This window comes from Castor canadensis, chromosome 16 (genome assembly GCF_047511655.1).
Source record: "Castor canadensis chromosome 16, mCasCan1.hap1v2, whole genome shotgun sequence".
Taxonomy (NCBI): Eukaryota; Metazoa; Chordata; class Mammalia; order Rodentia; family Castoridae; genus Castor; species Castor canadensis.
The window spans coordinates 73,897,250-73,911,130 of record NC_133401.1 but is presented as its reverse complement, the minus strand read 5'-3'; the positions used below and the strand labels follow the sequence as shown (position 1 = coordinate 73,911,130).

Genomic DNA, 13,881 nt, shown 5'->3' with positions numbered 1-13,881 from the left:
CCCACCCCCTCCCTCCACTTAGGAAGGACTTGCTCTACAGTTACTCTTAGAAGTCAGAAGTCCACACTAATGAAACTGCAGCCTGAAAAAATTAGTCTGGGACTCAAATAAATGGGTAGCATTTAACCCCAGAGATGATAAGCACTTTTCAAGTGTGTCTGTTGTGAGACTGTCGAGGTACTGAGATACCTCTGAGTCTATCTGTAAGGCTGGGGCAAGTGATCCCATGAACCAGTCCTGGGCCTGTGCGACCCCTGGATCAGTCACACCACCTTCTCTCCGTTCTGCTTGGTACTTCCTTCTGGAAGGAATTCAGCTCACTGGCAAATAATGCCATGTTTCCCCTCCCTCCAGGATCCCAGGAAGCTCCTTGTTGGCCCAAGTCCTGCCTCTTACTCCATCATGGAAGGTTCTTTGGTTTCCAGGATATGGTCGGTTAGAATCCAGGGCATGGACATCTCAATGGGGAACTGGATTCGCCGGCCCATGGTTAACTCCAGGAAGAACTCTCGGAACCAGAGCTGGGAGAGGTCGCAACACTGCTGCAGGGCTTCTGAAAACACAGGGAAGGAGCACTGCGTTATACTCGGGAAGCACCTTAGCCCTTGCTGTGTAGGGTATACTGGCCACTTCTGCTACTGTCACTGCTGTCGCACACAGCAGGTCTTTCATCAACAGCCACTCGCAGACCTGCTCTCCTGTGCTTGGGGTGGGCCAGGCATCTACTGCAGAATGGCGTTTGCTGTGCTTCAGAGATAGGGACAGCGCATGTGGGGAGGGGTGCTGATGTTTTAGAAATTTAGAACCATTTCCACTGACCCTCTACAGAGCTGTCCTGAAAGAAAGCACACACTGGGAGTATAAAAAGTGTGCTTGTTATATACAAACATGGTATCACAAGCAGTTCTGCTGTTTCCTCTTTCAACTGGATTGTGACTCCCTGGCCCCCTCTTTGTGGTAATTCTAGATCACTTAGCATTCTGAGGCCTAGACAGACTCTGACCCAGGCTACTCTTTAATGAAGAAGCCTGGATTGCTTGTTAAGATCACTCTTAAGAGACACACAAGACTTCTGTGTCCCTGGGGTCCTGTGTCTCCTCTCCCCTGTCCTGCCCAACTTCTTAGCACAATGTGTAAACCAGCAGGAGCAAAGAAATAGCAGTGACCACAGGACAGAACTGTGGTTTGGTACCTCCTTGGCTAGGAGCATCCAGTAAAGATGAGCTCACAGCTGCTAAATGCACTGTATGTGTGGATTCCTGGTTTGGTCCCCTCTTCTAAGGACTGCATGAAAGATTAGCCACAAATCCCCATCAGACAAAGTCAGCTAGGTCAGCATGGGAACACTGGGACTGGCCTTCCTTACCTCCCAGATTTCACCAGAAAGGGTGTGCTTTTTTCCCTGAGTAGCAAAATGTACTCCTTTGGGTCCATGCTCAGGTCTCTTTGCAGCTTCTAGCCCAATGGCCATGGTTGCTCTGGAACATAGGCCCCCAGTCTCTCCCCGCAAGGCTGCAACCCTGTGGCTCACCACTGATGTTGAGCAGATGCGTGAAGAAGAATGACTGCTTGTGGAAGTCCTCTATGGCAAGGACGATGGGTCCATCCAGGCTGCTTCGCAGGGTCTTCTTGGAGCCACTCTTGTCTGCGATGAGGGATTCGAGCATGGTCCGCACCATGTACAGCTTGAAAAAGAAAGGAAGAGGAGAAGGTCAGGGGCGGGTCCTCCCTCCCGAGGGAAGGTTGCTGGGGCGGAATATATTTATTTTCTTTTTCTGCTCTTAAAAACAACTGTCTTAAGGAAGTACCAGTTTAGGTGGAGAAGTGAATTTGGAACTATAAAAGCTTTCTTTTCATCTTTTTTTCTTTCTTTACTGTGCTAGGGATTAAACCCAGGGCCTTGCACATGCCAGGCAAGCATTCTACTATGAGCTGCACTCCCAGCCCTTATAAAAACCTCCAGGAGGGAGACTGGCCAGCCTGGGAAGTTCCCAGGGCTCACGGCATTCCAAGGTAGTAGCCCTGACAACACCAGGTAGTTTAGGCCCAAGGTAAGGTTCCTGGCTGCCCTGCTTAGAAAGGTGTGGACATCAAAGGAGAACTTCATTCCTTGTCACTCTACAATCACTCCTCACTTTCCCAGATGGCCATCGTGGCACCATGGGGAGAGCCCTGGGCTAGGAGGCAAAAGACCTGGAGTCAAGGCCAGGTATTTCCACTGACTTGCTGTGTGACCTTAAGCAACAAAGTCCCCACTCTGGACTCTGGTTGTCTTATCTCACATGAGAGGATTGGACCAGATGTTTTCTAAGACCAGTCCCTTTAGCTATAGCATTCTGAAGAACAGTGCAGTGGGATAAGATCAGAAGGTCCCCCCAACCACCTTAAGCCTTTAGAATCCATCCATGGATGACATCGCCCTCTGCTGGCCTGGTCTGCATGGCACAGCCTGCCCGAGTCTGGGTAGAGTATGGTGAATGAACAACAGTACTTACACAGGAGGCTGCTAGACAGTTAACTCCTGCTTACAGAGTACCTACAGGCAAAGGGCACAAGTGCAGTAGGGTCGTTCTCTCTGCTAATCTAGAGCTTTTCACACCATTTGTCTTTGAATCTGAGGGTTGGAAGGGGCCTTGAGGAACCAGGCTAGTCCATTCCTGCTGCCTCCTGGAGTAGGTACCCAAACCAACCCAGCCAGGCGGTGTTATACCAGGGATCGGCAGCCTCTTCGGCCCTGTGTGCCACCAGTGGGGTGAGACAAAGCCCTCGGGGACCACTGGCAGGCCTAAGACATAGATAGGAGAAAAGGAAGAGGGAATGGGAGGGCAGGAGAGACAGGGAAGAGGGAGAGAGAGAAAGAGAGAGAGAGAGAGAAAAGCGAGAGGTGTTGTATATGGTGGGAAAGACATCGCGACTGCCGGGGTTACCTCGGAGATGCTTTAACCTCCCAACAACCACGCTCCTCTCTGCCACCTATGGATGGGCCCTGGGATGTCACCCACCATGTGTCTGACAATGACCAGGCCAGAGTAGCCACAGAACCACATGACACACCACCCTACACAGGAACCCCTTGATGCGGAAGGTGTAACTACAGCTACCTGCCCTCTAGACAGTCCACCCCCTGAGACCCTGTCTCATCTTGAGAGTCAAAGCAATGCTCTGATGACAGCCTTAGAGTCCTCAGAGCAAGATCAAGTCCAATCTGCTGCGGCCACTGGCTGATTCACATCCAGATGTAACTTATTGAAAAACTAATTTCATCCATAGGAACATCAGCTCCTTCCCCACTCACTCTGATGTAATAAGGTATTTAACTTGCCAGAATGGCTGTAAGAAATGCCCGTGTCTACTGTGCTCTGAAGGCTGTGACAGAGCCCTGTGGTGGGAGTCAGGAGACCTGGGTTCTCATCCCACTTCCACTTGTGACTTGGACAAGTCACTTCCCCTTTCTGGACCTCAGTTTCCCCATCTGTGAAATAGGGGTTTGGGGCACGGACTAGTTTGTCTCTCAGGACTCTTCGAGCTCTGACTGTCTACAAGTCAATTAAATACATCTGTGCTCCCTGACCTGATGGGTGGGGCTGGGAGTTACCTGTTGGGGACCCTCCACTCTGGCGTTATCCATTCAGATACTCATCTCTTCTCAGTCTCTCTCCTCTCTCTCCTTCCTCCCAATCCCTCTGGTGTACTGTGTCACAGGATCTACAGAAACACCTGGGATCCCTGCTCAGTCCCGCCAGGGTGCTTGGGCGCCAGGGTCTCGGACCCGGGGATATTTTACTTCCTTGGGATGGTCCACAAGCAGCAGGTGACACTGGCCCAGGCTGTTGAAGCCAAGGGATGGTGTAACAACACCGCTGAACTCAACTGCTCCTGCCCAGCCTCTAGCCCCTGCACGACACGGACACACACACAGGGAGAGGGGTCAGTACAGCCTCAGTGGCTCTGCTCAGGTGACTCAGAACAGAGAGGCTTAAAGGTCCTGGAAGCAGAGCTCCCAACCTGGGGTTTCTGAAGCCTGCAAGACCCCCAAGGCCACAGTGAGACTTGTCTGCTTTGGAAAGCCAAGAAGAGCAGACCAGGAGCTAGTCATCCTATGTACTTACGTACATGGCCAGATTTTAACTCTGTGGTCTGGGTTGTTTACTTTTTCCCCCTGCTCTTTCACAGCTGATCTGGATAAGCCACAGGCAGTGTCCTACTGTGCACACTGTGTGTGTCATTGAGGGTGAAGGGCTTCACACACTTCTGTTTTGGGGACAATGTGGGGACTCAGAAGAGCAGTGTTTTGTCAGTGATGTGATCTCATCCAAAGTTTTCATTTGACAGAAAAGATAATCAGAGCTCAGAGAGGTCAAGATGCTTGCCCAACGTCATACAGCAAGTCAGAGGCAGACTGTGTGCATTTTCACGCTAGAATGCTACTGCAGGGAGGAGGCTAGGATTTATTAAAAAGGGACAAGATAGATGCATACAGATTCTACTTTAAATTCCACCTGCACTTTGGAATCTGAGCTGCACCGGACTAGGAGATAGCCAGATCAGGTGGCTACAGTCTACCCCTATTGGTCAGATTAGACAACTGAGGCACAGAGAGCCTGCGTAACCTGCCCAAGATCACACAGGTATCTAGGACTAGAATCCAGGTCTCCTGAATCTAAGGCCAGTAGTCTTCCTTCCTCTAGCAAAACAACACGTCAGAAGACAACCAGAGTAGCTGCTCAGCCCTGCCCCTCCTGACCAAGGATCCCCAGTCCTACTGCCCCGTGGTCCAGCCATGTTGACCCTCCTTGGCCCAGCTGGTCTGGAGTCAGAAGCCAGCCTATGCTGGGGCCACTTACCTGTGTGCTGGACGGCCCCACAGCACGCCGGGGCACCTTAATGTCAAAGCCACCTTTGGGGTCTTTCTCTCCTCTCAAGCAGGGGTCATTGGGAGGCTCTCGGCCACCTTCCCAGTCGCAGATGGTCTTCCGGATTGCCTGCAGTACACTAGGGGGAGGAAGAGCTGGACTCACACCAGGTGGCCACTGGAAGGAGGCTCTGCGAGAGCCCTGGGGTCAGGGACTTTCTGCATGTGCATTCCTGGGCCCCACCTGGGGATGCTGGCCTCAGACTATAGGTGTGGTCTCAGAACCCACATCTCTGTAAATATCCCACAGGGTTCTGAGTCTCACGGCCACCTGAAAACCCAGTTCTAGGACATACAAGAGGACAGAACTGAGGGAGGCAGGAGGTTCATTTTTCCTCTTGAGCTACAGTTAAATCCCGTATATTTAAGCTTTTGATAATAGCTTCTGCTTGTTGCATGCTTGATCTACACTGCCATGCACTGAGGTACACAGGTGGATTACCTCGTGCCATCATCCCGCAGCCATGCATGGCTATGAAGTGAGTACCTTCATCCCCATTTTACAAATGAGGAAAACTGAGATTTGGAATCTTTGGCTTATGTTCACATAACTAGAAGTGGTGGACTTGGCTTCACACCGATTGTCCAATCTCTAGAACTTCTAGAGATCCCTTCTAGAACTTGCTGGAAGGGTCTGTGTGTGTTTTAACATTAACTTGGAAGGTGAGGGAGCTGAGTCTTCCCCTCCACCTGGGCCTAGCATCCTTTATTGGGGATGTGTCCCTGGCAGGAGTCCTCTGAGACCCACCTGATGAGGACGTTCTTCTTCTTGCGCACTGCCTGTCTCAAGGGCTCCCGTAGGGTCACCTGGGCGAAGTCCTGCAGGGCTGCATAGATGGTGTTCCGGATGGCCTGGTTGAACACGCTCTCCATCCTTCCCATGAGCACCTGCAGGCCCTTGATCATGGCAATCACCTGGCCAGGCACAGAACAAGGGTCAGGTTCGCCATCCCTTGGCCAGCCACCTGTCCACCACCCCTCACAACATCAGAGGGAGGAGTATATGAGACAACCAGAGACCACTACTGCTCAAAGGGCTGGCTCACAACCAGTAGGAAAGCAGGTGAGGATCTGGCTCTGTCCCCATCATCGGGAAGGTCTTGCTGGGGAGGGGGGGGGTCTCTCACATACCACTGGGAGGCATGGAACTTGTTCAGCCATTACAGAAAACAACATGGAGATTCCTTAGAAACCCAGACATAGGACTGTCATGTGACCCAGCTGTCCCTCTTCTGAGTATACATCCAAAGGAAATGGCATCAGTGTGTTGATGGAACATACATGTACAGGTTCACTGCAGTGCTACTCACAGCAGCCAAGATGCGGAATTAACTATGATGTCCATGGAAGGGCAAGTGGATAAAGAAAATGTGGTATACACACAATGGAAGATTAGCCAGCCATAAAAAAGAAACTGTCACATACAACAACATGGCTGGAAGATGCATTTATTCGGTTGTTTTTTTTTTTTTCTTTTTTTGGCAGAACTGGGGTTTGAACTACTTGGATGGAACTGGAGAAAAATGAATGAATCAAGCCAGGCACAAAAAGACAATTACCTATTCTCACTTATCTGAGAAAGGTTTGGAAGAGTTGATCTTGACGTAGAGGATACAACAGTGGTAACGAGAGCCCAGGGAGGTGGGGGAGGGGAGAGAAGAGAGGACATTGGTGGGTGCAGGGGTGCAGTGGACAGACAGGAGGAGCTGCCTCTAATACTGGATGTCACAGAAGGATAAATATGGTTGACAGTAATTAGTTGCCTATTTCAAAATAGCCTCTAGAGAGGATTTTGAATGTTCCTGATGCCAAGAAATATCTGAGATGATGATGCAGGTGCTGATCTGATCATCATACATGGATCTCTGTACTGAAATGTCACATTGTACCCCATAGCATGTACAAATTCACTGTCAACTGCAAATGAACATGACACTTAAAAACAGAACATCATGCTACAACAGGAAGGCGTCAGCCCGGCTGAACACGGCTTCATGACGTAGCTGACATTCATGCTGTCATGAGCTCGGATCTTGATGCTGACTGGTGACAAGTCACAGCCAGCAGGGAGCATGCTTTGAGGAGCACGCAGCATTTGGAGGCCTCTATGTACTGTGCCCGGCAGACCAGGTGAGTCGGGGCACTTCTTCTTCTTGCTCCATAATATTTTTGAGGAATTTTTATAATTCTGTCTTGGGAAGTAATTTGGCTAATTGCTTCCTGAGTTCATAAACTAGAAACTTCTCTTGAAGCTGCTTGGGGGAGGCCTCTGCCCCTCCATTTGCTTCCTCTCTGGACTTCCTCATTTGTTCAGAGAGGTAGAGACAGGATATATCTATATTTTTTCGGTTGTTGTTGCGTGAGTGAGACTAGGGTTTGAATTTAAGGCTTCATGCTTGCAAAGAAGGTACTCTACTGCTTTAGCTATACCTCCAGTCCATTTGCTGTGGTTATTTTTGAAGAACTATTTGCCCAGGCTGGCCTCAAAGCACAATTCTCCTGATTTCAGCCTCCTAAGTAGCTGGTATTATAGGCATGAACACCAGCATCTGGCTGAGGAGACAGGTTTTTGTGGTGAGTGTAGCCTGGCCGAATTGTGGCTCTGTCTTTTGGGGTCTGTCCGCCTATAGGCTGAAGCCCTTTCTTCACAGTCCTGCCTAACTGTTTCTATCTCGAGGAAGGGATGTGAGCTGATGGGATACAGGAGGAACTAGAAGTCTGGTGGCCTTGACAGGGAGGCATAATTTCCAGTTCAGCTTTACCAAGAACAGACCTGACACTTTGACTCCAATAGTCTCAAGTGGTAATTTCTTTCTTTTTGTTTTTGTTGGTATTGGGATTTGAACTCAGGATCTTATGTTTGTGAGGCAAGTAATCTACCACTTGAGCCAAGCTGCCAGCCCTTTTTGCTTTAGTTATTTTTCAGATAGGGTCTTGCTTTTTTGCCTCGGGCTGGCCTCAGACTGAGATCCTCCTGTCTCCATCCAAGTAGCTGGGATTATAGGTATGACCCTGCACATCTGGTCCTCCAGTGGAAATGTCCTGAGTGGCAGAGATTTCAAAGGGGAGAGATGTGCTGAGTGAGCCTTCACTCAGTCACACTCCTTACACCCTCAGACAAGTGCTTGGCCTTTGGCACCAGTTGGAGCCTAGGAGGGCCAGGGCTCAGACCAGCGCCTGGGCAGAGAGGAAACTTGCTGCAAAGGAGCCAATGAGGAGCTTAGACCCGAAGCCTCTTTTTTCCCCTCTAACTTAAAGGAGCAAAAACTAAAACAGAAACACTTCAGAGATAGGGGAGACTGAGGACAGGGCTCAGGAGTCAAGGAGCCAAATAGTAGAACAGTTTTGCTGGCAAAAGGCTTTTATGCACAGAAATAACAAGAGAGGTGTAATAGGGCTGTTAGATCCTAAAAGGATCTGGGCTCCTGGCTAGAGATGGAATTACAAAACACCGATGGCCAGTGCCATCTGCTACTCACGAGGCAGAGATCAGGATTGTGGTTCCAACCCAGCTCAGGGCGAAATAGTTTGTGAAACTCTATCTCAAAAACACCCAGCATAGAAAAGGGTTGGTGGAGTGGCTCAAGTGACAGAGCACCTGTCTAGCAAGTACAAGGTCCTGAGTTCAAACCCCAGTACTGCCAAAAACAAACACACAAAAACCACTGAGGCAAAGGAAGGATTTGAAAATGAAAAGGTTTCAGAATAACTCCAAAGTGTGCAGGGGTGCTGTAATCGAGGGACAGTCTTTGCATCTTCCGGCTATACAAAGATTACTTGGAACACAATGCTCACAAACTACAAATTAATAAACACAGTAACCTGGACTTTATCAAAATTAAAAACTGTTGCTCTTCAAAAGACATCCTTAAGGAAACAAAGACAGATAAAGTCACTGATTAGAGAAAGTTCTGCTGTCTAGAACATGGATAGAACTCTCACAGTTCAGTAACAAGAAGGCAGAAATTCAATTTTTAAAAATGGGCAAAAGAGTCAAACACTTTACAAAGGAAGATATTGAATGGCCAAAAAAGCACATGAAAAGATACTCCATATTTTTAGTCTTCAGAGAATGAAGATCAGAACCTCAGCAAGATTCTGCTACATATGTATTAGAATGGCTAAAATGAGTAAGATTGACGATGCCAAGAGCTGTGAGGGGTGGACCAACAAAACCCTTACGCAGGGTTGGTGGTAACATAAGAATGGTACCTCCACTTGCTATCACTGTTTCATAGAATCTTATAAAGCTAAAATAAAGGGCCAGGCACAGTGGCTCATACTTATAATCCTAGCTGCTCAGCGGTGGAGGCTGGGAAGATTGTGGTTCTAGGCCAATCTGGGCAAAAAGTTAGCAAGACTCCATTCTCAACACACAAGCTGGACAGGGGGAGTACACCTATAGTCCCAGCCATGCAGGAAGCATAGGTAGGATTGTGGGCTGAGGCCAGCCCTGGAGAAAAACAAAAGAGATCTGAGTTCAAACCCCAGTACTGCAAAAAAAAAGTTAAACATATACCTACAATGTGACCATTCTGATAAAAATAAAACCTTATGCCCACATAGACTTAGAGTAAAATACTTAAAGCAATTTTGTTCATATTAGTAAAAAACTGGAAATGATCCAATGATTATCAACCACTGAATAAACATACTGTAGAATAATTTGTAAAAGAATAAATTATTGATACACAAAACAACGTGGTGGAATCTCAAGCCTATTCAGAGTGAAAGAAGCCAACCACCAACTCCAGTGTAGTGGTTGCCTTCGCTCACATAATGATCAAGGAAATGGAAACACATCTATGGTGGCAGAGAGCAGCAGTGTGGCTGCCTGGGACCAGGGATGGAGGGAGGGATGAATCACAAAGTGGTTTAAGATCTGTAAGGAAGATAGCCATTATCTTGTGGCTTCAAAAGTGTGTATGACTTCGAGAAACTCCTTTGAACACTGACTTTGGAATTAATAACGAAAGACAGGACTGTAAAATAGGCACAGTGTGTGTGGGTGGGGAGGCTAGCGGGAGGGGGAGGGGGAATGAAAAGGATGAAGGAGAGGGAATATGGTTGATGGGTTCACATACATATATGAAATACGGTGATGAAACCTCTTGCAATTGCTTTAAGAAGGTTGGGAGAGGTTTGCAGGGGGGCAGGGGAGATGGTGGAAGCAATCTAACCAATGTATAAGGCTATGCAGAATTATCACAATGAATCTCCCCCTGTACAACGAATACATCCTTATAAAAATGGGGAGAAAAGTATGTATACAACTTCTAGCTTAGTTATGTGACTCCCACCTCTAATCTTATCTACTTGGAAGGATCATGGTTTGAGAGGCAAAATGTTTGTGAGACCCCATTTCAGCCAATAGCTGGGCATGATAGCACACTGGTCATCCCAAGCTACGTGGAGGCTGTGATCAAGAGAATCATAATTCCAGGTCAGTTTGGGCAAAAGTTTGAAAGACTCTATCTCAACAGAATAAACCTGGGTGTGGAGATGTGTCATCCCAGTGATGACAGGAAGCATAAAATAGGAGGACTGTGGTCCAGGCCAGCCTGGGTGAAAAGCAAGACCTCCATCTCCAAGATAACCAGAACACAAAAGGCTGGAGGTGTGGCTCAAGGAGTAGAGTTCCTGTCTAGCAAGTGCAAAGCCCTGAGTTCAAACCCCAGTACCTGTAAAAAAAGGAAAAAACAAAACAAAAAAAACTGTATACAACTTTCAAAACTTTGAATTATACACTTTAAATGAATGTGGTTTATGGAACATAAATTATACCTCATTAAAGCTAATTACAAAAACTATAGTAGCTTCATGGAACAATGCTATTTATGACACAAAACCAGGGTGCTATAAATGGGACACATGAAGACTGACATGGTCCTTTGGGCCATTAAACATGTAAGAGCCCAAATTTAAAATCCTAATAGAGGGAAAGTCAGATATATAAAGCAACCACAAATAAGTGAGGTACAGGAAGGATGAAAATTAGAGATTAAATCCTGCATGCCCAACATCTGATGAATAGTAAACCCAGAAAGAGACAAGAAAGGAAATAGGAGGGACTTGCAAATTAAAAATTCAAGGACATTTCTCAGTCCTAAAAGACACCTGCCTCCACATTGAAATGGCCTATTTAGTATGCAAAATAACGAACATAGAAGGCTTCATCAAGATGTCTTACAGTGAAATTTCAGAAAGCAGAGATGAAGAGAGGAGAAGAAGGAAAATAAAGTTGGAAGACTCACATTGCCTGATTTCAAAACTTTCTACAAAACGATAGTGTTCAAAACAGCATGGGATGGGCATAAGGACTGATGTATAGATCAATGGAAGAGAATGGAAAGCCTGAAACAACTCTCACCTCTATGGTAAAGCATATATTGTCAAGGGTACCAAGACAATTCAAAGGAGAAAGAATCCTTTCCAACAAATGGTTTAGGGATATCTGGATAGCCACATGCAAAAGAATGAAGTTGGAGCCCACCTTACATCATATAACAAATAACTCAAAATGGGTCCAAAAATTAAATGAAAAAATTGAAACTCTCTGATGCAAACACAGGCCAGGTGCTGGTGGCTACTTGGGAGTAATCCTAGCTACTTGGGAGGCTGAGAGCAGGCGGATCGTGGTTCAAGGTCAGCCTAAGCAAGTAGTTTGAGAGACCCCCCCCATCTGCAAAATAACTCAAGCACAATGGACTAGAGGTGTGGCTCAAGCAGACAAGCACTTGCTTTGCAAGCATGAAGCCCAGTTCCCCACCCCCCTCCCCGCCCACACACAAAAGCAAACACAGGAATAAATCTTTGTGACGTTGGTTTAGGCAATGGTCCCTTTGTTAGGTACCAAAAGCATAAGTGACAAAAGAAAAAAACAAACTGTACTTTTAGACCTCAACAAAATCAAAACCTTTGTGCTTCCAGAGATCCCATGTATGAAGGGAAAAGATAACCTGTAGAATGGGAGAACACTTTAGCAAATTATGTATCATATAAGGTCTTATAGCTAGAACATATAGAAACTCTTACGACTCAACAATAAAAGGACAACCCAATTTAAAAACAGGCAAAAGATGTGAATAAACATTTCTCCGAGGAAAACAAGAAGATGGCCAATGAGCACTCAATATCAACAGTTATTAGGACTATGTAAATCAAAACCCCAGTGAGATGGCATGTCACACCCTCTAGGCTATCTAAAATAGAAGACAATTAGGAGTGCGGACGCGTGGGCGGTGCAGCCCTCAGACCCGGCTCACAGAACTGCCCAGTGAGGCGGCCTCCCTGGACGATGATCTGGCAGTCCACCACAATTTTAAATGCGGCGTCATCCCATGACCCAGCAACTCTCTCCTAGGTACAGGGCTAAGGGAGAGCAAAACCTGTGTCGCACAAAACCTCGATCACAGATGTTCACATCGCTATTACTGGTCATAACCAAAAAGCCGAAACCACCTGAATGTTCATCAATTGCTGAGAATATAAAGAAATGTGGTGCAACCAAAAAGTGGAAGGCTATCCAACTATAAGGAAATTGACTGTGGACCTGCGGCAGCACAGACAATCTTTGAAAACAGCATTTTCTGTGGTTTGGATGTGAAGTGTCCCCAAGGGCTCAAGTGTTGAAGGCTTGGTCCCCTGCTAGAAGAATCAATCACTGAGAGGTGTCTGGGTCATAAGCGCTCTGACTTATATTGATCCCTTGATGGGTCACTAGCATCATGACTGGTATTATTGGAAGGTGGGGCCTGGTTGCAGGAAGTAGGGTCACTGGAAGGCCAGCTCTCTCCTGTCTTTTTCTGCTTTCAGGTTGTCATGAGGTGGGCTGCCTCTGCCATGTGCTCCTGTGTCCCTGATGTTCTGTCTCACCTCAGTGCAAAGCAACAATACAGCCGGCCTCGGACTGAAACCTCCAAAACCAAGACCCAAAACAAAGCTTTCCTCCTTTGAAACCTTTTCTCTCAGGAATTTGTCACAGTGACAAAGGGTCTGACAAGCACATGTGTTAAGTCAAAGAAATCAGTCACAAAGGATCACATATTGTATGATTCCATTTACACAAAATCTCTACGGCAGGAGGACATACGTGGAGAGAAAGCAGATAAGTGTTCGCTGGGCAGACAGGAATGGGAAGTCACTGCTAAGGGTACGGGGTTCTTTTGAGGGTGACAAAATGTTTTAAAATTAGACAAAGGTAATTGTTGTGCAACTCTAGGAATAGACCAAAAATGATTGCTATGTACACATTAAAAGGATGAATTCTAAGGTATGTGAACGATATTTCAATGAAGCGGGTATTAAAAAATTCTATAGAAGGGAGCCAGGCGTCAGTGACTCATGCCTGTAATCTTAGCTACCTGAGAAACCTAGATGGGGAAGATCTCAATGTGAGACCCATCTCCAAAATAACCAGAACAAAACAGGCTCGAGGTGTGGCTCACACTGTATAGCACCTACTTTGCAAGTGCTAAGCCTTGTTCCACAAAAAAAAAAAAAAAAGATTCTACATTTCCACCAAATAAATAAATAAATAAATAAAAATTCTACAGAGGGGGAAAAAAACCCCAGGGAACCAAGGAATAGAATAAAATTTGATGTTTCAATAGCAACACTAGAGGCTAGATGACCACAAAATAATACCTTTGAAAATGTGGGAAAAAAATTTAGAGGATGTATTTCTCCAATATGCCTCCATCAGTAAAAAGACAGAGGGCAACCTGAGACTCAGCCCAGGAGAGAGGTAAAGGGGAATGCAAGATGATGAACGACATCCAATGTCAGTAGCCAGGCAGTAGATTTGGGGACAAACCAGTGAGGACTGACAAGAAGAGGACTTCAGGAGGAATTGCTCCAAGATACAGAGAAAAGTAAAATTCGTTAAACTCATAAGGAGTTTTTTGATATGCTTGAAGTTGCCTTTTTGGTAGGTTCATAGGAGAAAAGCAAAAACAAAAGCATAAGGC

At 46.6% G+C, this 13,881-nt stretch overlaps 1 protein-coding gene across 3 annotated transcripts in view; it reads right to left on the bottom strand.

The window, feature by feature from the left end:
• The window catches only part of Cyfip2 (cytoplasmic FMR1 interacting protein 2), a 120,012-nt gene that overhangs the window by 57,879 nt on the left and 48,252 nt on the right, over positions 1 to 13,881 (bottom strand). For 2 of the 3 annotated variants that reach the window (XM_074057639.1, XM_074057640.1), the window contains exons 14-18: positions 5,661 to 5,827; positions 4,845 to 4,992; positions 2,711 to 2,785; positions 1,532 to 1,685; positions 397 to 553 (exon numbers count right to left, since the gene is read on the bottom strand). In XM_074057639.1, coding sequence (XP_073913740.1) covers positions 397 to 553; positions 1,532 to 1,685; positions 2,711 to 2,785; positions 4,845 to 4,992; positions 5,661 to 5,827 — 701 coding nt within the window. The remainder of the gene's footprint in view (positions 1 to 396; positions 554 to 1,531; positions 1,686 to 2,710; positions 2,786 to 4,844; positions 4,993 to 5,660; positions 5,828 to 13,881) is intronic. The other variant, XM_020168155.2, reaches the window with a different exon arrangement.